At 37.0% G+C, this 22695-nt stretch overlaps 1 protein-coding gene across 5 annotated transcripts in view; it reads left to right on the plus strand.

Moving 5' to 3' along the window:
• The window catches only part of METTL25 (methyltransferase like 25), a 111941-nt gene that overhangs the window by 61884 nt on the left and 27362 nt on the right, over window positions 1-22695 (plus strand). For 3 of the 5 annotated variants that reach the window (XR_824532.1, XM_010832024.1, XM_010832023.1), the window contains exons 6-8: window positions 4703-4797; window positions 11677-11706; window positions 16359-16432. Coding sequence is in view for 4 of the 5 variants with exons in the window: in XM_010832024.1 (XP_010830326.1) it covers window positions 4703-4797; window positions 11677-11706; window positions 16359-16432 (199 nt within the window). In the remaining variant the exon portion in view is untranslated. Of the gene's footprint in view, window positions 1-4702; window positions 4798-5808; window positions 5898-11676; window positions 11707-16358; window positions 16433-22695 lie in introns of all 5 variants that reach the window. The other 2 variants (XM_010832026.1, XM_010832025.1) reach the window with 1 other exon arrangement.

The raw sequence follows: 22695 nt of genomic DNA on the forward strand, positions 1-22695 counted from the left end.
GGATTGGGGGCAGGTGGAGAAGGGGACAACAGAGGATGAGATGGCTGGATGGCATCACCAACTTGATGGACATGAGTTTGAGTGAACTCCGGGAGATGGTGATGGACTGGGAGGCCTGACATGCTATGATTCATGGGATCGCAAAGAGTTGGACATGGCTGAGTGACTGAACTGAACTGAACTGAACTGAAAGAAGACAGTAACCCTCATCCCCCCTCATCACATTCACCAGCACGAGTGAGGGAACATGCTTGCCATCTTCCAGCCTCCATTTCTCCAGTGACAGCCCAGTGTGCTCAGTGTGTGACTACTCCCCTGCTGGCTTCCACACTGTATCATCTGAAATCTAGAGGAATCCCAGTCCTATGTAATATGTAACCCCATCTGCATCTCCCCTTTATCACCATGCATCAGTTGGCAAGCCCAGAACTCTGTATTTCCCTGAAAAATTCCCCTCCCTGCCCCCACCACAACACTCATAGCCTCACCACTATCTCTAGGGATGCTAAGGCCTAACCCCATCATGCCTTTGATCCACATTTGTGTCAGTCCTCACCAGAAACCTGACCTCACAATTCATTCCTGATTTCCAGGATTCTCAACAAATGTATATATGTCCTTTGTTTGGCCTTGTCTTCTACCTCTTCTCAACTCCAAAATGTTCTTGAATTCAGTCATTCATTACCAAAATTGCCTTTATGTGCAACCTATTCTTTGAAGATCGCTTTACTGTCTTAATCAAAACGGAGCTCTTCCCTGAGGAAGCACACTTGCCGTACTCATCAGCAGTGCATTTTTCCATCTCAGTTCCCTTGTATGAGGTAATTGGCTGCTTTGTTGCTACTGCAAGACTGTATTCATCATCTAATGCTGTTTGAGAGATCACCGCAAAACTGAATGACTTAGAGACAATAAATTTTATTATATCTTATTACAATTTCTGTGGGTTAAGAATTTGAGACTAACTTGGGCATGGATTTCTTATTTTAGATTTTTTTTTCCTGGAAATAATATACCCCTTCCATTGTAATATATTTTCCAGAAATACTCTCCTCATTTCAGTCTGATGTTAAGTAGTATTTTAGCTTATTATTGGTGGAGGAAATGTCTACCTATTTTCAGGCAAGTAGACATGCTTTTTTCCTGGCAGCATAAGGCAAATTGCAGAGCAGAGATGGTACACTAATTATACTTTTCATTACAAATCCATTGCTTGTTTCTTAAGTGGAATTCTCCTGTTTTGTACCAAGCTGACTTTCATCTCCTCTTTTCCATTCCTACAAGTTTGTTCTGTAGGTATTTTGTTGGAGTATTAGAAATTGAAAAATTGCTAGTTAATAATTTTTAAATTGTATAATATTCTGGTATTATATTTTTGGAAATTAACTATGTCTTGTTGGAGCTCTGTTTGCTTTTCATTAAGTCTTCCCAACAAATATTTTCATGACTTGTCTCCTCATATAAATCTCTGCTCAAATACACATTGTCAAAGAAGACTCCTGTATTAATTAGAACAGAAGGATTCAACTAATGTGTCATGGATGCTACAAAGGAGTTCCTGTGATATTGCTTCCTTCATCCCATGGGTTTTGGCTCAACACAGTTATCATCATCTGTTTATTCCACTGTAATCTACAAAATCCACCATATTCTCTGAGTGCTGAGCTACAAAAAAAAAGTTTGGGAAACACTGAATTAAAGATTTAGATGCTAGATAGGTTCAAACCCAAAGTAGCAGTCACTTCAACAAAACAGATGGATAGTTCTATTTCAGTCCCAAGGTAGACAATTAGAGCTAGTTAAAGGAGCTCTGTGGGCATCCACACAGATGCCCTCAAATGGTAAAGAATCTGTCTGTGATGCAGGAGACTCAGGTTCGATCCCTGGGTTAGAAAGATCCCCTGGAGAAGAGAATGGCTACCCACCCCACTATTCTTGCCTGGAGAACTCCATGGACAGAGGAGTGTGGCAGGCTATAGTCCATGGGGTTGCAGAGTCAGACATGACTGAGTGTCTAACACACAGACACACAAAAGGAGCTCTGTACCAAAAAGCCTTCCAAAACCCAGAATCCTTCTGTCTTGTGGCTCCATTATCTGCTTGCCAACATGACCATAAAGTGGGGAGGGGAGAGCTTACCCCTCCCCTTTTTGAGCATTTGCACATTACTTTGCCAACAAAGGTCCGTCTAGTCAAGGCTATGGTTTTTCCTGTGGTCATGTATGGATGTGAGAGTTGGACTGTGAAGAAGGCTGAGTGCCGAAGAATTGATGCTTTTGAACTGTGGTGTTGGAGAAGACTCTTGAGAGTCCCATGAACTGCAAGGAGATCCAACCAGTCCATTCTGAAGGAGATCAGCCCTGGGATTTCTTTGGAAGGAATGATGCTAAAGCTGAAACTCCAGTACTTTGGCCACCTCATGCGCAGAGTTGACTGATTGGAAAAGACTCTGATGCTGGGAGGGATTGGGGGCAGGAGGAGAAGGGGACAACAGAGAGGATGAAAATGGGCTGGATGGCATCACTGACTCGATGGACGTGAGTCTGAGTGAACTCCGGGAGTTGGTGATGGACAGGGAGGCCTGGCGTGGTGCGATTCATGGGGTCGCAAAGAGTTGGACACGACTGAGTGACTGAACTGAACTGAACTTCTGCCCATATCCTGTTAGCCAAAACTTAATCTCTAGCTATCCTAGTGGCTACATGGGAGTCTGGGAATTATAGTCTCTAATCTGAACAGCTGAATAGTCAGCTAAAGATTGAATGCTCTGTTACTTCGTAAGGAAGAAGGAGAGAGCAGATGGGGGAAGGGAAAAAACGGTTTTATTAGGACTTTCCTAAACACTCTCAATAAAACAGCAAAACCTCATTTCTTTAGCCCCTTACTCTTTAGAGTAAAGTTTAGCTCTTTCTTTCTTCAGCTGTCAGAAAAAGAGTTAAACTACTTACAGTAACCCTTTCGTTTAGCAATAATCATGTTTTGGTTAAATCGTAAAGCCTTCAGTAAAACTCAAACCTCTCTTTCAAGCCATCCTGGTAATTGATGGAGGAAGTAGACTGGGGTCCCTTGGACTTGGATAGGCTTCAAGGGCTCCATGAGTCCTGGGCAATTGTAAGTGAAGTTGTTTATCTAGCCTGGTGGTTAAGAGCATGGCCTCTGGAGTCAGACTGCTGGTTTAAATTCCAGGTCTGTCATGTGCTAGATTTGCAACTTCGGCAGTCCTCTTAAAGTCCCTGTGCTTAGTTTCTCTATCGGAAACATGATAGTATACCTATTTCATAGAATTGCTGTGGGGACTTGTTAACACACTGAAAGCTCCTAGCATTTAAAGGTAATTAATATATTTAAAGTACTTATAACAGTGCTTAACAATATTGTGTTGTATAAATACTAGCATTATTATTATTTATATTCCTGGGGCAAGGAATATGTCTTCCATCTTCCATATGATTATCAAATAAGGTCAATTATAAAATCTTAATTAAAAGAAAGAAGGAAATCACTATCACAGGCTCATGTCCATATGAAACTTAAATTTTCTCTATTTTAATCAAAAACCAACTGATATTTCATAACACAGACGTTTATTTGGTGGAATCTACATCAACAGTATGGCTTCACTGGTGGCTCAATGGTAAAGAATCCATCTGCCAATGCAGGAGACATGGGTTCAGTCCCTGGTTTGGGAAGGTCCCCTGGAGGAGGAAATGACAACCCACTCCAGTATTCTTGCCTGGGAAATCCCATGGACAGAGGAGCCTGGTGGGCTACAAGGGTTGCAAAAGAGTCAGACACGTAGTGACTAAACGACAGCAACAGCCTCAATAATACTTTGTTTTAAACCATTTTCTTATTTTCTAGTTCTATTTTACTTTTTAATCTAATAGAAAATTTATATGTATCTTAATTTCCTTTTCTTTACAACTGTTTTGATAAACTTGAGTTCTTATTTTCCAGGCTTTAATTTAAAATAGATTTTTTTTTTCCTTGTCAGAAATGCTGTGTAATTAATAGTTGGTCATAAGGGGTTTTAACATCAGCAAGTTACATATATAACTCTATAAGTGAGTCAACAGCAGATATGTGTGATTAAGTAGTGAATGCTGACTTTTTTGTTGTTGTTACTTAAACCATAAATGCAGTTGAGCCAAACTGAATCACAGTTGAAAATGTAACATCCTATTAATATAATGGAAAAAAGAAGAGTGCATACAGCTGTTCTGGAAAGTGAACACTGTGGCTGGGGAAAAAATATTGATGCTTCAACATTGTTGGGAATAAATTAATATTGTTCTAGAATAAATTGCCAAATGTCACATGTAATAAATCATTTTATTAGAAAGTTGGGTCAGCAGAAAATGCCCAGTATCTCATTACTTATCTTCTATAGTTACACTGCACATGAAAAGTATTTCCATTTTAAATTGCTTTTGTTAAATCTTTGAAAAATAATTTTGGTAAATTGGCTGGTATCAGACCTGGAGCTTGAATGCAAAACAGCTGTTGTTGAGAAAATGCCATTTTCATAAAATTAATATGTTTTCAATTAACATACTGGAATGAGCTTTTAAACATTACCACTTCCATGTTTAACTACTGTTTGACTTTCAAATGACTGATTTGCACTCTCAATAGATTATTTACTTTAACTAAAAAAGGAAGAATTTTATTTAAATAATTCATATTTTTCTTCCATCTGCAGAATATACCCAAGAAAGGCGGGGATTTCCAATGTGCCACTATTTGAAGGAAGAGAGATGGTGCTGTGGCCGAAACGCCAGAATGTCAGCCTGTTTGGTAGGATTTGTTCTTTCTCAACTAAAAGCTTTATCCAGATGTTGCTGAATTTATTTCTTTGGCTCTGTTAAATGCCAAATTTTGCAGAGCATCTTTATTAATGCATTTATGCACTGCAAATTATGAGGGGAAAAAAACGGCTTGCCCTTGCAACATTATTCACTCTGCATGCAGTATGGTCATAATTTATAGTTATACTTTAATTCTGCATTATGGCACTTTATTTCTTACATGTAATTACTTTAATTATCATATAAAATGTACCAACAACCAGTTCTTAAACACAGAATTACTTTAGTGCTTTATCCACAGCTCTGTGGGTGTGGGTGTGTGTGTGTGTGTGTGTGTGTGTGTGTGTGCGTGTGCGTGCGTGTGTATAGCAGATCATTTGGTCTCCTAAGTTTTCATAAAATGCGAAAAATATTATTAAACTGTCTGGAATAGGAAGTACCTATCTAGTTAACTGAAATCTTTATTTAAAATGTCTGAGTTGGCTCTTATCCTTAGATCTAGAACACTTTGGCCCACAGTCTTCTCTGTTTGTGGTGTTATGTTGGTCTAAAAAGGACCAAATTCCAGTTAAATGGTGTAAATGGATTTTGCCATCATAAATGTAAAATATTGTTTCTACAATAATGTTTCTAATGTACAACCCCAAGGTAAATTTAACTATTATGTGGTCATTATTTTGATAATTTTATATTGCCAATAACACAGCAATGTAAAGAAACAGTGCTACAATGTTCTAGGTCATGTATCTGAGAGTTAACTTAGAAATCTATTTTTGCTAAAAAAATGATTTCCTTTGATAAATCCTTTTAAAATATTTTTCTGGGAATTTGTCTTGTTCTTTCATTATATTTGTAAATAATACTCATTTAGGGTCTTGTTAGAATGTCAGCTCATTTTTGGAATGACTTGATTCTCAGAATGTTGGCAACTTATACCCTCTAGGTAAGAAGAAATTGAAATAGTCTTTTGTAGGGAAACTGACTTCTTACTGTTTTTCAGTCACACAATCGTGTCCAGCTCTTTGGGACACCAGGGACTGCAACACGCCCAGCCTTCCTATCCTTCACCGTCTCCTGGAGTTTGCCCAGGTTCATGTTCATTGCTTCGGTGAGGCTGTCCAGCCATCTCATCCTCTGACGACCTCTTCTCCTTCTGCCCTCAATCTGCCCCAGCATCAGGGACCATTCCAATGAGTTGTCTATTCACATCAGATGACCAAAATACTTGAGCTTCAGCATCAGTCCTTCCAGGGTATATTCAGGGTTGATCTCCCTTAAGATTGACTGGTTTGATCTCCTTGCTATCCAAGGGACTCTTAAGAGTCTTCTCCAGCATCAGAGTTCGAAGGCTTCAATTCTTTGGCATTCTGCCTTCTTTACAGTCCAGCTCTTACAACTGTACCTGACCACTGGGAAGATCATAGCCTTGACTATATGGACCTTTGCCAGCAGAGTGATGTCTCTGCTTTTCAACGCACTGTCTAGATTTGTCATTGCTTTCCTGCCAAGAAGCAATTGTCTTCTGATTTCATGACTGCAGTGTCTGTCTGCAGTGATTTTGGAGCCCAAGAAGAGGAAATCTGTCATTACTTCCACCTTTTCCCCTTCTATTTGCCGTGTAGTAATGGGGCCAGATGCCATGATCTTAGTTTTTTTAATATTTAGTCTTAAGCCGGCTCTTTCACTCTCCTCCTTCACCCTCAAGAGGCTTGTTAGTTCCTCTTCACTTTATGCCATTAAAGTGGTGTTATCTGCATATCTGAACTTGTTGATGTTTCTCCCACCTTTCTTGACTTCTGGCTTGTAACTCATCCAGTTCAGCATTGCTCCTGATGTGCTCAGCATATTGGTTAAATAAACGGGGTGACAGCAGAGAGCCCTATCGTACTCCTTTCTCTATATTGAACCAGTCAGTTTTTCCATACAGGATTCTAACTGTTACCTCTTGACGTGCATGCAGGTTTCTTAGGAGACAGGTAACGTGGTCTGGTATTCCCATCTCTCTAAGAGCTTTCCAGTTTGTCATGATCTACACAGTCAAAGGCGATAGTGTAGTCCATGAAACAAAGATGGATGTTTTTCTGAAATTCCCTTGCTTTTTCTATAATCCAGCAAAGGTTGGCAATTTTATTTCTAGTTCCTCTTCCTTTTCTAAACCCAGCTTGGACATCTGGAAGTTCTTGGTTCCCATAATTCTGAAGCCTAGCATGCAAGATTTTAAGCATGACCTTATTAGCATGGTAGATAAGTGCAATTGTCCAATGGTTAGCACCTTCTTTAGTACTACCCTTCTTGGGGATTAGGATTAAATTCAGTTCATTTTAGTCGCTCAGTTGTGTCTGATTCTGTGACCCCATGGATTGCAGCATGCTAGGCTTCCCTGTCCATCACCAGTTCCTGGAGCTTGCTCAAACCCATGTCCATCGAGTTGATGATGCCACCCATCATCTCATCCTCTGTCATCCCCTTCTTCCCCTGCCTTCAATCTTTCTCAGCATCAGGGTTTTTTCCAGTGAGTCAGTTCTTCACATCAGATGACCAAAGTATTGGAGCTTCAGCTTCAGCTTCAGCATCAGTCCTTCCAGTGAACACTCAGGAGTGATCTCCTTTAGGAGGGACTGGTTGGATCTCCTTGCAGTCCAGGGGATTCTCAAGTCTTCTCCAACACCACAGGTCAAAAGCATCAATTCTTTGGTGCTCAGTTTTCTTTATAGTCCAGCTCTCACATCCATATGTGACTACTGGAAAAACCATAGCTTTGACTATTCGACCTTTGTCAGCAAAATAATGTCTCTGCTTTTTAATATGCTGTCTAGGTTTGTCATAGTTTTTCTTCTAAAGAGCAAGTGTCTTTTAACTTCATGGCTGCAGTCACCATCTGCAGTGATTGGAATTATGATTGACTATTTTCCAGTCCCGTGGCCACTGCTGGGTCTTCCAGAGTTGCTGACATAGTGAATGCAAGACCCTGATGGAATCATCCTTTGGGGATTTGAATAGTTGTGCTGGAATTTCATTGCATTCACTAGCTTTATTAACAGCATTGCTTTTTAAGGCCCACTTGACTTCACTCTCCAGAATGTCTGACTCTGGATGATTAACCACACCATTGTAGTAATCCGGTTCATTAAGATCTTTTTTATACAGTTCTTCCATGTATTCTTACCATCTCTTCTTGATCTCTTCACCTTCTACTAGGTCTCTACCCTTTTTATCCCTTATTGTGACCATCTTTGGTGAAATACTCCCATGATGTTTCCAGTTTTCCTGAAGAGATCACCTGTCTTTCCCCTTTTGTTGTTTTCTTGTATTATTAAGCATTGTTCATTGAAAAAGACCTTGTTTCTTCTGGCTATTTTTTGGAACTCTACCTTTAATTGGATGTACCTTTCCCTCTCTCCCTTGCTTTTCACTTCTCTTCATTCTTCAGCCATTTGTAAAGTCTCCTCAGATAACCACTTTGCCTTCTTGCTTTTCTTTTTCTTTGGGATGGTTTTGTTTGCTGCCTCCTGTACAATATTATGGACCTCTGTCCATAGTTCTTCAAGCACAATGTTAACTAGATCTGGCCCCTTGAATCTATTCATTACCTCTACTGAAAATTCACATGGGATTTGATTTAAGCCATGCCTTTCTGGCCAAGGGGTTTTTCCTGGTTTTCTTTAGTTTAAGCCTGAATTTTGCTCTGAGAAGTTGATGATCTGAGCCACAGTCAGCTCCAGGTCTTGTTTTTGCTGACTGTATACAGCTTCTCCATCTTCAGCTATGAAGAATGTGATCAGTTTGATTTCAGTATTGACCATTTGGTGATGTCCATGTGTAAAGTCATCTGTTGTGTTGTTGGAAAATGGTATTTGCTATGACTAATGCATTCTCTTGGCAGAATTCAGTTAACCTTTGCCCTACTTCATTTTGTTCTCCAGGGCCAAACTTGCCTGTTACTCAATTATATCTTGACTTCCTACTTTTACATTCCAGTCCCTGATGATGAATAGAACATCTTTTTTAGGTGTTAGTTCTAGGAGGTCTTCTAGGTCTTCATAGAACGGATCAATTTCTTTGACATCTGTGATTGGGACATAGACTTGGATTACTGTGATATTGAATGGCTTGCCTTGGAAATGAACCAAGATCATTCTGTAATTTTTGAGGCTGTAACCAAGTACTGTATTTCAGACTGTTTTGTTGATTATGAGGGCTACTCCATTTCTTCTATGGGATTCTTGCCCACAGTAGTAGATAAGATGGTCATCTGAATTAAATTTACCCATTCCTGTCCATTTTAGTTTACTGATTCCTCTAAGCAAGAAGAAATTGAAATAGTCTTTTTGTAGGGAATCTGACTAGGCTAAGAGAAAAGTCTGAAGATACTGGCATTAGAAATTTCACGATAAAATAGGACCTTTGTGGTGAGGTCTGTAATTACTAGTCCTCTCATAAGCACAGTGCTTCCATTCAAGTTTATGATACCTACATTTTAGTTATCAGCAGACAGCCAAGAATCTTTAACTGTCTAAGAAAGTCTAACAGGAAAGAACAGAGATCAGATAAACAAATAGGAAAGAAGCAACTTGGAGAAAACAATCCAAAATAAAAACAGATACTATCCAAAATAATATATAATAGCAATTAATATCCCTTAGAAAGATAAAAGAATATAGTATGTTAACAAAACAAAACTGTTTGCTATAAACATTCAACAAACCATAAAGAAGGGTTTTTGAAAAGTAAATTCCAAAATAAAGAATTTATCAGCCACTTTGCCTGACTAATGTCAGCTTCTTAGAGAATGCTCCTTTCCTTCTAGCTCTATCCTTGTCTTTGCTCATGTGGATTTCTTTTCTTGACAAATCTTAGAAAGTCTAAGGAACATTTTTTTGGTGTTTCTTGTTTCATTGCCTTTTTCTTCATAACTCACCTTTTCTACAAATATTCAGAGCTTAAAGGATTGAGAGAGTGAGACAGACAGAGATATCTTTCTGGTAACTTTCAGATGAATTGTTAAGGGTACTAACCAGGGGGGAATAAATGAATTATATTAGTGTAATCTTATCAGCATACTTTTAGCCTGATAAAATATAAAAATATTAGTATGAAATGAACACTTAGTATATTCTCTTCATCATCTATATTTATTGGCCAAGAAAAATTATTAATATTTGTAAGAAACTGTTTATCACCTACCTGTTTATCTTTTATCATGTAATCAAAATTTAACATTTGGTTTTCTAAGATAAATTCATCAACAACACATACCAAAATTAGCCCTGTGTTATATGATATTTGTATTGACACCAAATAATATATTATTAAAAACTTGCCTGTCACAATATTAATTGGCTATAATATTAGTAAGTCATGCCTGACTGACTCTTTTTGATCCCAAGGACTGTAGCCCACCAGGCTCCCACTGTCCATGAATTTCTCCAGGAAAGAATACTGGAATGGGTTGCCATTCCCTTCTCCAGGGAATCTTCCTGACCCAGGGATCAAACCCAGGTCTCCTGCAATGCAGACAGATTCTTTACCATCTTAGCTACCAGGGAATTGTCTATACTCCTGTATAAAATAAAAAGTTTATTATTTAATAATCATCTTCTGTATTCATAACACTCTTACTCTTGATGTTCAGTGAAGGTATCCTTGAAGTCAATGGGAAAGTTCCATTTTTTTCTTCAAACAATTTCTGTGAAGCAAACTTTCATGACATGAGCTCATTTTCCCACTAAATCTTCATGACACGAGATCATGAAAAGTAAATTGGGATTTGGAAAACAAGTTTTTAGTTCCTACTCACCTGCTAACTAACTGTGCAACTTGTGACAAGTTCCTTTCATTGTCAGTGACCTTGTGCATCTGCAAAAATTGCACTTTGGATAATCTGTAAATTTTCTTTCAGCTTTAAAAGGACATGATTCAGCTAAATCTAAAAAGTAATATTTAAGAAGACATAGGCATCTGAAATAAATATGAGTAGTTTGAATTAGGAAGTGTATGCAAATATGTTACATTTTACTACTTTATGTTTGAAATATTTTCTAATTAAAGCTTTAATAATAAAATTTTAGTTAAAATATTATCATGTGATTCAGTTATAAAACAACATAAATGTGGAAATGTATGTTTCTTAAAAAAACTGAAAGTTTCAGAAGGCTCTATTCCATATTTGAATTATAACAAATCTTTCATATATATTGTATTAAGAGTATTTATTAGAAATATTAGGAAATGTTTTATAAAAATATTTTGCATTTTAAGTAAACATAAATGTAAAACTAACTACATGTAAAATTGTAAAATATGTATTACTTTCTCTTAAAGTGAGTTGATCACACGTGAATTTGATTTGAATTTGTAGACCATGCAGACCAAAAACATGTACTTTTGTAAGCTAAGATTTCAACCATAATTTGTTTGATATACTTTTATTTAATAAAAGATAAAATTATATGTTTTTTAAAAATTGGAAGAAAATAAATTAAAACATAGCATATAAATTATGTTTATTACATATATTATAATAGCTTTGGATTTATTTGTTTTAGCTACAATAAAAGAGAGCCAAGAATGTGTCTTTATATCTTTCCAGTTTTCTAATTCCTTCTAAGTTCAAAGAGTGTATACAGTTGCAGTGTGTGTGTGTTTGTGTACATGACACACACGCATATAGCAGCCCTAAATTATACAAGTGTACCAGTTAGCATTCCTTCGTGATATTAACACTTGTAAGTGTATAAACTATTATGTTATCAGTTAATTAATCTCTTTCAATGTCACTTTTACAAGCCCTCATATAATGTGTTTATAAGTTTTGTAAGATAAGACTAAACATATCAACTATCTTTGTCTTATTTTTTCCTCCTTAAAGGCTCTGGAGCGGGTTGCAGTTGGCCAAGGGGTAAGTGAGAGTGTTTACTCTAATCCAGCTGATGAAAGTGATAGGTTTTCTCAAAGTGCTCTTCATACCTGACCTGCTGGTGAACCTAAAACCTGATGGATTTTAATAAATACTCCCTCTTCTTGTCTCCTCTTCATATTCAAACTTACACATTTTCTGTAAGTTTACTTTATTATAAAAGAGAATTGAACTCTCAGGAAAAGAATATTAAGCTTTTAGGAAGACTTCTACATTATACTCTTATACTGGGACCTCATTTCTTCATATTATGTTAAACAGTCTATAAATATTTCTGACGAATGTTGTTGCTGACTTTCAAGCTTTTATGGGCTTAGTTCAAGCAAAGATAAACAAGGTATAACATTCAATTTATTTTTTAGCTATAGTTCAAAGCACACATTTTATTTGGTGGTTTTTTAACTTCTGTTTTTATTGAATTCATTAGTCATTAGTTGCAACAACCAAATGAGTTTTTATATATAAACAGATATTAAATGTATTCAATGTAATTGCTTTATCCTCTACCTTATGATTTATGAAATGTTTTAATATTTTTAACATTTTTTTAGAGTTCCTTTTAAATTTATCACAAAATTTTCTTACTGGACCTAAATTTTAGAGATTTATTTTTAGCTTCTTTTCAGAGTATTAATATGTCAATTTTAATTTTTAAATATAATAATAGATAATAGTAGTGACAAGTATCATTTACTGAGTGCTTACTTTGGATCAGACACAATGCTAAGAACTTTGTGTGGACTTTTTTTAAAAAGTCGGAGCTTCCCAGGTGGCACTAGTGGTAAAGAATCCGCCTGCCAATGCAGGAGGCACAAGAGACGCAGGTTCGATCCCTGGTTGGGAAGATCCCCTGGAGGAGGAAATGACAACCCAATTCAGTATTCTTGACTGGAAAATGCTATGGACAGAGGAACCTGGCGGGCTACAGTCCATGGGGCTGCAAAGAGTTGGACACGACTGAGCACAGTTTAAAAAAAGTTAAAAAATTTAAAAAGATAAATAAAATTAAAAAAAATAAAATTATAAAAAAAATATTGATTGTAGCTACCTAAAAACTGACAAAAACTGATTTTTTAAAGACATTCGAGCATACTTTAAGCTTGTAGGCTTTATTCTCTGACGGCTGATTTGCGTCTTGTCTTACATCAGTTACTGGCTTAGTGAGCTGGGGACACATCATGATTTCTCCACAGCTTAATTTCTTAATCTGTAAAATACAAATAATAACAATCATAAAACTAAGAGTAATAATAATACCTTTCTCATAGAGTTTTTGTGAGGATTAAATAAGTGAAAGATGTAAAATGCTTAAAACAATGTCACATAGTAAGTCTTCAGTACATATCAACTCTTGTTACTGTTTTAGGTGATTAATTATGATCATGAAAATGAAAGCTTAGTTTCATACAATGCTTAGCAAAGTTCAGTTCAAAGTTGGCTTTTTCAATTAAAATGCCCCATACATGGCCTCTAAGGTGGGGACTATTATCTCACAATACACACAAGAAAGCTGTTAAGTAGTGAACAATGAGATTTGAATCTCTGACTCTGGAGCCCAAGCTCTTGACTATAGTACAGATCAAAATAGCGGTTCCTTAGGGGTCTGGAAGAGGAAAGAGCATTAATCATAATAATGCCCCAGTGCATTTATGCTCTGCTCTTCAGTTTCCCAAGTGCTCTCTCATGTTTACAGTCCATCTTGTGAGTTAAGTATTCCCCAAACTTACGTGAGAACATGATACACAGCACAAGTTTAATGGTACATTCTAGCTCAATTAATTGTAGAGTTTTTCCAGCTTAGTGCCCTGTCCACTAGACCTGTAACATGTATGTCTTAATATACATATACATCCTTTAAGGGTGTCCTCTGTCTGCTCCCTCTCATTTTAAAATTCATTAAAGTGTTAAGTTGATTTATCATTTGCAAAGGAAAGAAAGTAAACTCTGAGGCACATCCAGCTTGTTCCTGGAGTGGTCAGGCACAGGCTGCACGGAAGATGTTGACTTCCTTCCCACTTACCCCCATCTGTATTTACCAGGATGGATAGTCCTGGTTATTCAAGGAGTGCACATTCGAAGGCACTTCATAACTCTCTTTCCTTTCTCTTAGGAAACAGCTGTAAAGTTCTTTACTCAGGGTTACTGGGGAATGATGATTTATTCCATCCTGTTTGTATTCCTCTGTGCATTCCATTTTTTGTATGTTCTCTTGCTTAAAGTATGTTTCTTGGTCTTTTTGGTAGCCTTTCTATAGTCAGTTTTTAATAACAATTAAATGTACATGTATTTCTAAATTATCTGAATATCATTTTATATAATTTATCTAAAAGGCATGGGAAAGGAGAGCTTTATTTTTAAGAGTTTCTTCTCAGCTTTTGTACATGAAAATGTGTAATAAAAAAATTGATGACACCCCATCTTTGCCAAAATGTGGAAGAAGCAAAATAGTATCATGGCTTAGTAGTGGGACATCAGAGCCAGGCTTCCTCAGCTCAAACAACAGCTTCAGTGTTTTTAGGAGTTTTATATAAAATGTACATAACATTGAAGTTCCTATCTATTATAACTAATCAAATAAAAAGTTAATTTTGTAAGCCATTTATAATTCTAATATTTCACTTCATTAAATATTTCTCAGAATGTCTTGAATTTCACTAGAACAATATGAGTAGGTATTAATATATGAAAAGGGATTTCAACATTTCTGTGAGAGAACTGAAAGGATTTGGGGGAAATGGGGGACAGATAATAGAGATAGTAGGTACTGCAAAAAAGAATTACTCCAGGAGTTGGTGATGGACAGGGAGGCCTGGTGTGCTGCGATTCAGGGGGTCGCAAAGAGTCAGACACGACTGAGTGACTGAACTGAACTGAACTGAACTGAAGATCAAAAATTATCAAATAGAAAATATATCCAGAGATGGGAAATTCTTAATGAAATTTTTGGAAAACTCTTCAGGAAATGAAAGTTTATAAATCAGAGATTTTGTCTTAAGGACTTGTATTTGGAAAGAGATTTTGTATAAGGAGTGTGCCTTTTGAAGTTTATAAATTTTAGTGTAGGCACTCAAGTATATGTATGTCTGCTTTTCAGTGAGTCATTTAGGAGTTGGGTTGGAAACTGGTATTACTAATACCATTTCTTACTAGAATCGCCCTTCTCACTGCTCCCACCATCCAGTGAGGATATAACTTGTGTTCAAAGTACTGTCTCAAGACCCTACAAGTCAGATGTTCTCCAGTGACTTAAGAAGGCAATGCCATTGGGTAAAGACCCAGGAAATAATGGTTGACCCTCAATTGCCAACTTGAGATGTTTTTTTAGTCTCAGCATCTGGACACGCAGTGTAGGAACTTGATGTTAAGTGGCGAAGTGGGGCGGTAGAATAGGTTTCCCGCCTGAGCACACAGGCAAAATGTTTATTTTCTGCTAAACTCCACTTGAATCCAGTGTGTTGTAGTTGAAAACAAATGATAGTAACAATGTGGGGCTCAGAAGGAGAATTAAAGTTACAAAAGGATAACTTATTAGATATGCACGTTTCATTGAACTCTGTCTTTAAAACAGTTTTTACCTTATTTGACTACTCAGAGGTATTCAATTATTGTTGACCTCCTTCCTTGTTCATTTTTCTTTTTTTCAACAGTAACTTGACATGGAAACAGGGTTATTGTTCCTGATATTTGTGTTGAATTTTCCTGTACTATCAGTATTAAAAGGTCTTTGGCCACTATTGGAGAAGGCAATGGCACCCCACTCCAGTACTCTTGCCTGGAAAATCCCATGGACGGAGGAGCCTGGTAGGCTGCAGTCCATGGGGTCGCTAGGAGTCGGACACGACTGAGCGACTTCACTTTCACTTTTCACTTTCATGCATTGGAGAAGGAAATGGCAACCCACTCCAGTGTTCTTGCCTGGAAATCCCAGGGACGGGGGAGCTTGGTGGGCTGTCATCTCTGGGGTCGCACAGAGTCGGACATGACTGAAGCGACTTAGCAGCAGCAGCAGCAGCAGTATAAGAGTACCTCTTACATTGCCACAGTGAAGCGTTTTTCTTCTCTGTATAGTACTTTCTTACCTTCTACTTCTTTGAAGCTAATATGCATCACTAAGGCGTTCTTCTCTACCTTTGGACCTTCACGGTCACTTCCCACTTCTTTCTCCCTAGGAAGTGAACGTATTTTGGAATGTCCTTATGTAGTGTAGTGCCTTTTCTCTCTGGCTCAGCGTCCTAGGTTAAATCTCTAATCCACATCTGTGAGGAAAGACCCACATTCTCTGCTCTTTTGCACACATCCTACTTCTCTCTTTACAGTGCTGACGCAGTTGTGAACGTTTATTTCTACGTTTTTAAATGATAAGCACTCCATTTGGGATGTTAGCTCATTTTTCTTTGATTATTCCTTTTCTGCTTCATTCACTACTACTTCTTTTATAGTTTCTTTTATTTTCTCAGTGAGAATTAGCCCCCAGGTACATTTTATTTAGAATAGAAGTGTTATAATATTATCCTCTATGTTAACAGCAAACTCAGGTTTCTAACATTCACTTATGGTCCCAACTCTCAAGCATTGATTTAATTTTTGTTTTTTACTTGTTTCTTGTGCTCATATGTATCTGCTTTTTTTTTCAGCTGCCTACTGAGTCCCTCTTCTATCGTGCCATACTCCAGGATATTATTAAAGAGTGCTATGGCATCACCAAATGGTATGATGATTTTGTTTCAATAATAATAGCTATCCTGTGTGACTGTTCATTTTCAGGTGAATTTATTCAGGGTCACTGTTATTAGTAGAAGAAGCTTTGAATTTGAGCATGAAATAAGAGTTCTAATGATTCCCTTTTGTACTGGGAGGTTGTTATGATGATTAAGTTATATATGGTTACATATGTAAAATGCACTTTAGAGTGTGAGAAGTATTGAAATGTTACATATTAGTAATTCAGTGAATATAATATGAGCAGGTGTGTGTGTATGTGTGTCTAAGTGCTCAATCGTGTCCGACTCTTTGTGATCCATGGACTGTATAGGCCACCAGGCTCCTCCATGGAATTTTCCAGGCAAGAACACTGGATTGGGTTGCCATTTCCTATTCCAGGGGATCTTCCCACCCCGGGATTGAGTCTGCGTCTCTTGTGTCTCCTGCATTGGCAGGCGGATTCTTTACCACCGCTCCACCTGGGAAGCCCAAATACGAGCAAAGGTTACGTCGTAGAAGGTTCACAACCGCTGGAGCATGAAGCTTAGTAATCAGAACAGATATCCATTTTAAACAGCCGTTGTGGCCATTCTTGTCTCTACTGGTAAAACAGTAGCCCTGCGTATGTTTTGTTTGGTTTCTGTTTTCCCCAGATAATAACTGCCTATACACAAAGGCAAGGGTTAGGAGAGTTTTTCATAATAGTGGTTTAACAACTGCTATACTCAAACATATATTTCTGCAGTCCCTTCGGGTTTCGTGAGTTTCTTCCTACTAGTTATAATTTTAGGATTCTTATTGCCATTTGGTTATAATGGAATTATTCTTAAAATAGGATAGTTTTCAAGTTCTCAAAGACGAAAACAAATCCACACTCATTAATAGGAATGGAAGCTATTAATATTTTCAGATTAGGTATAATTTCTCTAAGAAAAATAGTCCTTTTGTTTTAACTAAAAAAATTATGACATGTAAATATCTACATACGCCATTGATTTTAAGTCATTTCTATGTAGTTAACTCCAAAATCTGTATCCCACTATCCATTCTCTTTTCCAAATATTAATCTTCAAAATGTCTAGAAATGAATTTCTCATGGTTTCCTGTAAACTAATTCCTTTCTTTTTCTGGAAAACTGATTTCTTTCTCACCCCAAGATGTTAATCTTGTTAGCAAAAGTCACAAAATTGTGCAAATTCATGTTCACTCACATACTGACTAGCTGCCTTCCTTTAAGCCCTCAGATCTATTCATTAGTGTGTTTGTTGTTCTGTTGTTCTCTTAATTCCTGCTTAAAATCATCTAAACTCTTTCCTAAACCTTTCTTCTCACTTAAAAATTCAAATGTCTCTAACCTTCCACATTCTTGCCTGCCTTGATTACTCAATAGATATTATTTATTATAATACTTTTTTCATTCCAGACCTTTATTAACCTTTCAGCCACATTTGATCATGCAATAATTGCTTTTGCCAGACTGCCTTCCTCATTATCTTCCATTAAGCGACATTCCTCTAAGTTTCCTCTTCTTACTCTCAAAACTCATCTATCTTCTTTAAGTGTTCTTCTTACTTAGCCCCTTGGTGTTTCTAGAAATTCTTTAGTGTTTTATACTCAGCTGCTGTCTCTTTATATTTCTTCTTTCTCTTAGCAATTACTGTAACAAGAGATAACTTACATCATGTATCTAGCTCATACCTCTTTTCTGAAGTTCTAATCTACATTTCTCAATTTAACTCAAATAGCTTCTCTTAAGTACCTTAAAAATACACCAGATGAGCCAAAATACCAAGTCAGCTTCACCCCAGTTCTATTGCTGTTTCTTCTGTCCTTTGACTTCTTTTGTCCTTTCTGGGGAATGGCATGACCATTATCAATCTTTAGGAATCTTAAAATGATGTTTGCTTATTTTCTTTTCCCAGCATCAAGCCACACATTCTGATAAGTTGCCAAGACTTGTACTTGTTATAGTTTTTTAACACAGGGATTGTTTATTGTGTGTCAGGCAGTCTATCAAGTTCTGAATGCATACTATGGATCTAGTATCCACATAGGAGTCTTTCATAATCTAGTCAGGATGGCATATGCAAAAACCAAAGAAAATAAGAGAAACCCACATCCAAGAACAGCAGACTATAATTAGAGCTAACTCTCCATCTGAAAAAAGCTGAAAATGCTGAGATGTGTACATATGCATGTGTGTGGTGAGTGTATACAAGTATGTGTGTTTGTGTGTATGTGTGTATTTAAATTTGTTTTTAATTGTCTGGTGAACATCAGATACTAGCAAGGAAATTGAAAATTATCAGATATTTAGGAGAAGATGGAAACCAAGAGAAATGAGCTCAGCTTGAGATTTTCATTTTTCCCCAGATGTCATTTCTTAGATACACAAAAGGCAAGTTCCCTGGCAGTCCAGCAGTTAGGACTTAGTGCTTTCATTGCCGGGGCCCGGGTTCAGTCCTTGATTCAATCAGGGATTTAAGATCTCACAAGCTGCCCAGTGTGACCAAATTTAAGAAAATAAATAGAATAAAGCAACAATAGCAGCAACAACAGAAGAATGATAAATAGCTGCAGTGTTTATAAGAGCAGTAGTCTAAACAGAATGAATAAAATGAACAAAAATGTCATTAATAGGAGAATGGGTAAACTGTAGGTAGAACACTGTGCCTTAGTGAAAATGTGTGAATTACAACTACATGCATCAAAGTGAATGAATGTTGTAAACGTTATAGAAAAATTCCTGCAGGATGGATCCATTCTTATAATTTGGAAACAAACACAGCTGTATAATTATGCAGGAGTATAAAATATGTGGTGAGCATCAAGAAAAGCATAGCAATGATCAACACAAGCCTTATTCAGTGGTATAGCATCCTGTTGGAGGGAGGGCAGTTGAGTACAGAGTGATGAGTGGGGAAGGCGAGGGGCACATGGGAATTTCTAAAGACTGGTAATGCTCTGTTTCTCAGATTTGGTATTGCTTATAGGACTTCATTTTATTGACATACACACTGTATTTTTTAAATCCTTGTTTTTATGCAATAGTAATAAAATTATAATCTCATTTCAGGCCACACCTCAGGGTTAGTTGAGTTACATATTATATCCCTAGTATCTATTGCAATCACTTCATTATAGTAATAAGGAAAATTAAGATAAAGTAGTTAAAAGCTTGTCTTAAGTCATACAGCTTAAAAGAACCAGGACTAGGACCAAATTTGTAGTCCACAAATGTTTTTGCTATCCCATGCTTCTCTTTGGAATATGTTTAATATGAGTTGAGTTACAGGTCTCCTTGTAAATTCTTTGGGATATTTTTAAATATGAGTTGAGTTATAGGTCTCCTTGTATTAGCAATGTAACAAGGTTACCTTGATTGGAATCTCTATCCAGCAAGAGTACTAAAGATAGAAATAAGATCACTTAATAATTTCTTTTGCATTTTATTTAATTTTCCTTGCTAACTAAAATATATTGTCTTCAAGTGATATCCCACTTTAGAATACTTGAAACATTGTTCTGAAAGTTCTTTAAGTATAATTGTTTATATTAGAAGTAAACTTTTTTCATGAACTTAACAGAGTATCTTTACTCTGTTGATTATAATTGTGACTTAGCATTGAACATTTATGTTAAAACTCAATAATTTGTATAATTTTTAAGATGTTATAATTAGTCCTTATCTGGAAACTTTCTAAGGGAATAAAATGCCAAAGAAAGCATTTCATGGAATTAAAAATCCTTCAGAACACTTCAAAAGAGGACAGAGAAATAGATGTATATACTTTATAATTCTCTTTCATACTGAGTACTGTAAACCACTGTATAAGAAATATATCATTTCTGATGCCTGTAATTATTAATTAATTTAATTTCATTATGATTTTGCAGTAATCAGATAAATATTTGAAAAGCCAGGTCATCAACACTGGCTCACAAAATTAAAGGTAATTATTTAGTCCCTAACATGTGGTCAAATTAGCAAGTCAGTATCTTTTAAATTGAAAAGTAGGTTGAAGATTTTTGGTACTTCTTTAAAGGATTTCCATTTTCAGCAAAATTTTATAAGTCTGAAAAAATACTTAAAGTTTTCCTTGTCTTTCAGTATATATTAGCATATAAAAGGCGCGAGATAAATAATTTCATAAATATTTTGTGATGATAGAGAAACTGAATTTTGACACTTTCTGCTTATTTTTATTGAGTATATCTACCTTTTCCTAAAATTTCCTACACTGATGTTGCTTCTTTGGAAAATGCCACAAGTAAGCCATGTTCTTCATTTTGTGGACAGCATGTGGATGGTGTTGGATTCACTTGAGTAGAATTTTAATTAGATCTACTGCATTCACTTTTATTAAAAGAAAGAATGCTCATTCCTTTTTAGCATGCTAACCATGCCTTATTCTGACAGAGGGCCCCCTTTCAGTCTGTTCTTTAAATCCCATCATTTATCTTTCAGAAACAGTCATGTCACTTTTCTTACTTCAATATGTTTGATAATTCCTCTTCTTCATACTCAAAAACTAAAATATCCTTATTATGGCATTCAGGGCCATTTCTCAGGTGTCACTGATGTCCTTTCCAGCCTAAGTCACCCCTTTCTTCCTTCTCTGTACCCCAAGCAGCTGCTCATGCACATCGTTTGTACACTAGATTATTCCTTTCCCATGCAATTAATTTTGCACCTCCTGTGTGTTCTTGGAGCTCCTCTGGCTACTTGAAATCTTCACCTCCCCATTCCTGTCATCCTTTCCTCCCCTGACCTCTGGCAGGTAAAATCCTAGGGTTTCCTTAAAACTCAGTTTAGAAAGCATCTCTAGTATCTTTCTCTTCTCCTTCTCACTCTCTTCTCCCATAGAACTTAATCTGTTTGATTCATTGCTCTTATCCAATCTAAATATACAATTAGTATTTGTGTCTGCTCCTCTGCCACCTAGTGAGCCCTGGTGGCCAATTTTTAGCTTTATTTAATGAAGTCATATATCATCATGGTTAAGAACACTGATTCTGAAAATCCTCTTTGGACCCATTTTCCCCTCCAACTACTATCTCATATCTCCTCTTTCCTTTACTGGGAAAATCCTTGAAAGGGCTGCCAATTTCTTTCCCATTTTTGCTTGAATACCAATCAGACTTTACTTCCATCACTCCATCAAACTCCCTTTTTTAGGATCACTTGTGACCCCACAGTAGTCGTGTACAGATGTTAGAATCAGACCTTAAAGAAGGCTGAGCGCCAAAGAACTGACACTTTCAAACTGTGCTGCTGGAGAAGACTCTGGAGACTCCTTTGGACTGCAAGGAGATCAAACCAGTCAATCCTAAAGGCAATCAACCCTTAATACTCTTTGGAAGGACTGATGCTGTAGCTGAAACTCCAATACTTTGGCCACCTGATGCAAAGAGCTGACTCATTGAAAAAGAATCTCATGCTGGGAAAAATTGAAGGCAGGAGGAGAATGGGTTGACAGAAAATGAGATGGCTGGATAGCATCATTGACTCAGTGGACATGAATTTGGGCGGTCTCCAGGAGACAGAAGGACAGGGAAGCCTGGCATGCTGCAGTTCATAGGATAGCAAAGAGTCGGACATGACTTAGCGACTGAACAACAACAGTGACCCCATATGGCTAAATCCTGTGGTCAGTTCTCAGTCCTCATCTTACCTAGCCTGCCATCAGTATTTCAGACAGTTTATTACTTTTTACGGAAACACTTTTTCTCTTATATGCTAGAGAAAGTCCCTCTTAAGATAGTCACTTTTTAAATTTCATTCTTTTGTTTCATTCGTTTTTATCCCCCCAGTTTATTTTGCTGACTCCTCTTCCTCTTTGAAACCTCTCATTGTTAAAGAGCTTTTTTTCTGTCCCCACTAACCAGGTGATCTCATAACATTGCATGGCTTTCAATACCATCTTACGCTGATGAATCTCAAATCTGTAGTCTAATCGTTATTGTTCCTTCAAGTTGTGTCTGACTCTGTGACCCTGTGGCCTGTAGCTCACCATAGTCCAGTTCTTCTAGTTGTTCTGGTCAGGAATTCTGGAGACAATTTTGACCCCTCTCTCTCACACTGCCTCGATCTAGTCCAGCAATTTTGTAGTCTCTCTAATTAAACATATCTAAAATGCCACCACTTCTTACCACCCTCAGGGCCACCACCCTGGTCTAAGCCACCACCATCTGTCATTTAGATGATTACAGTAACCTCCTAATTGCTCTTCCTGCTTCTGTTTTTGCCCCGTTGAGTCTATTCTCTAT

This window comes from Bison bison, unplaced genomic scaffold, assembly GCF_000754665.1.
Source record: "Bison bison bison isolate TAMUID 2011002044 unplaced genomic scaffold, Bison_UMD1.0 scf7180017864535, whole genome shotgun sequence".
Classification (NCBI taxonomy): domain Eukaryota; kingdom Metazoa; phylum Chordata; class Mammalia; order Artiodactyla; family Bovidae; genus Bison; species Bison bison.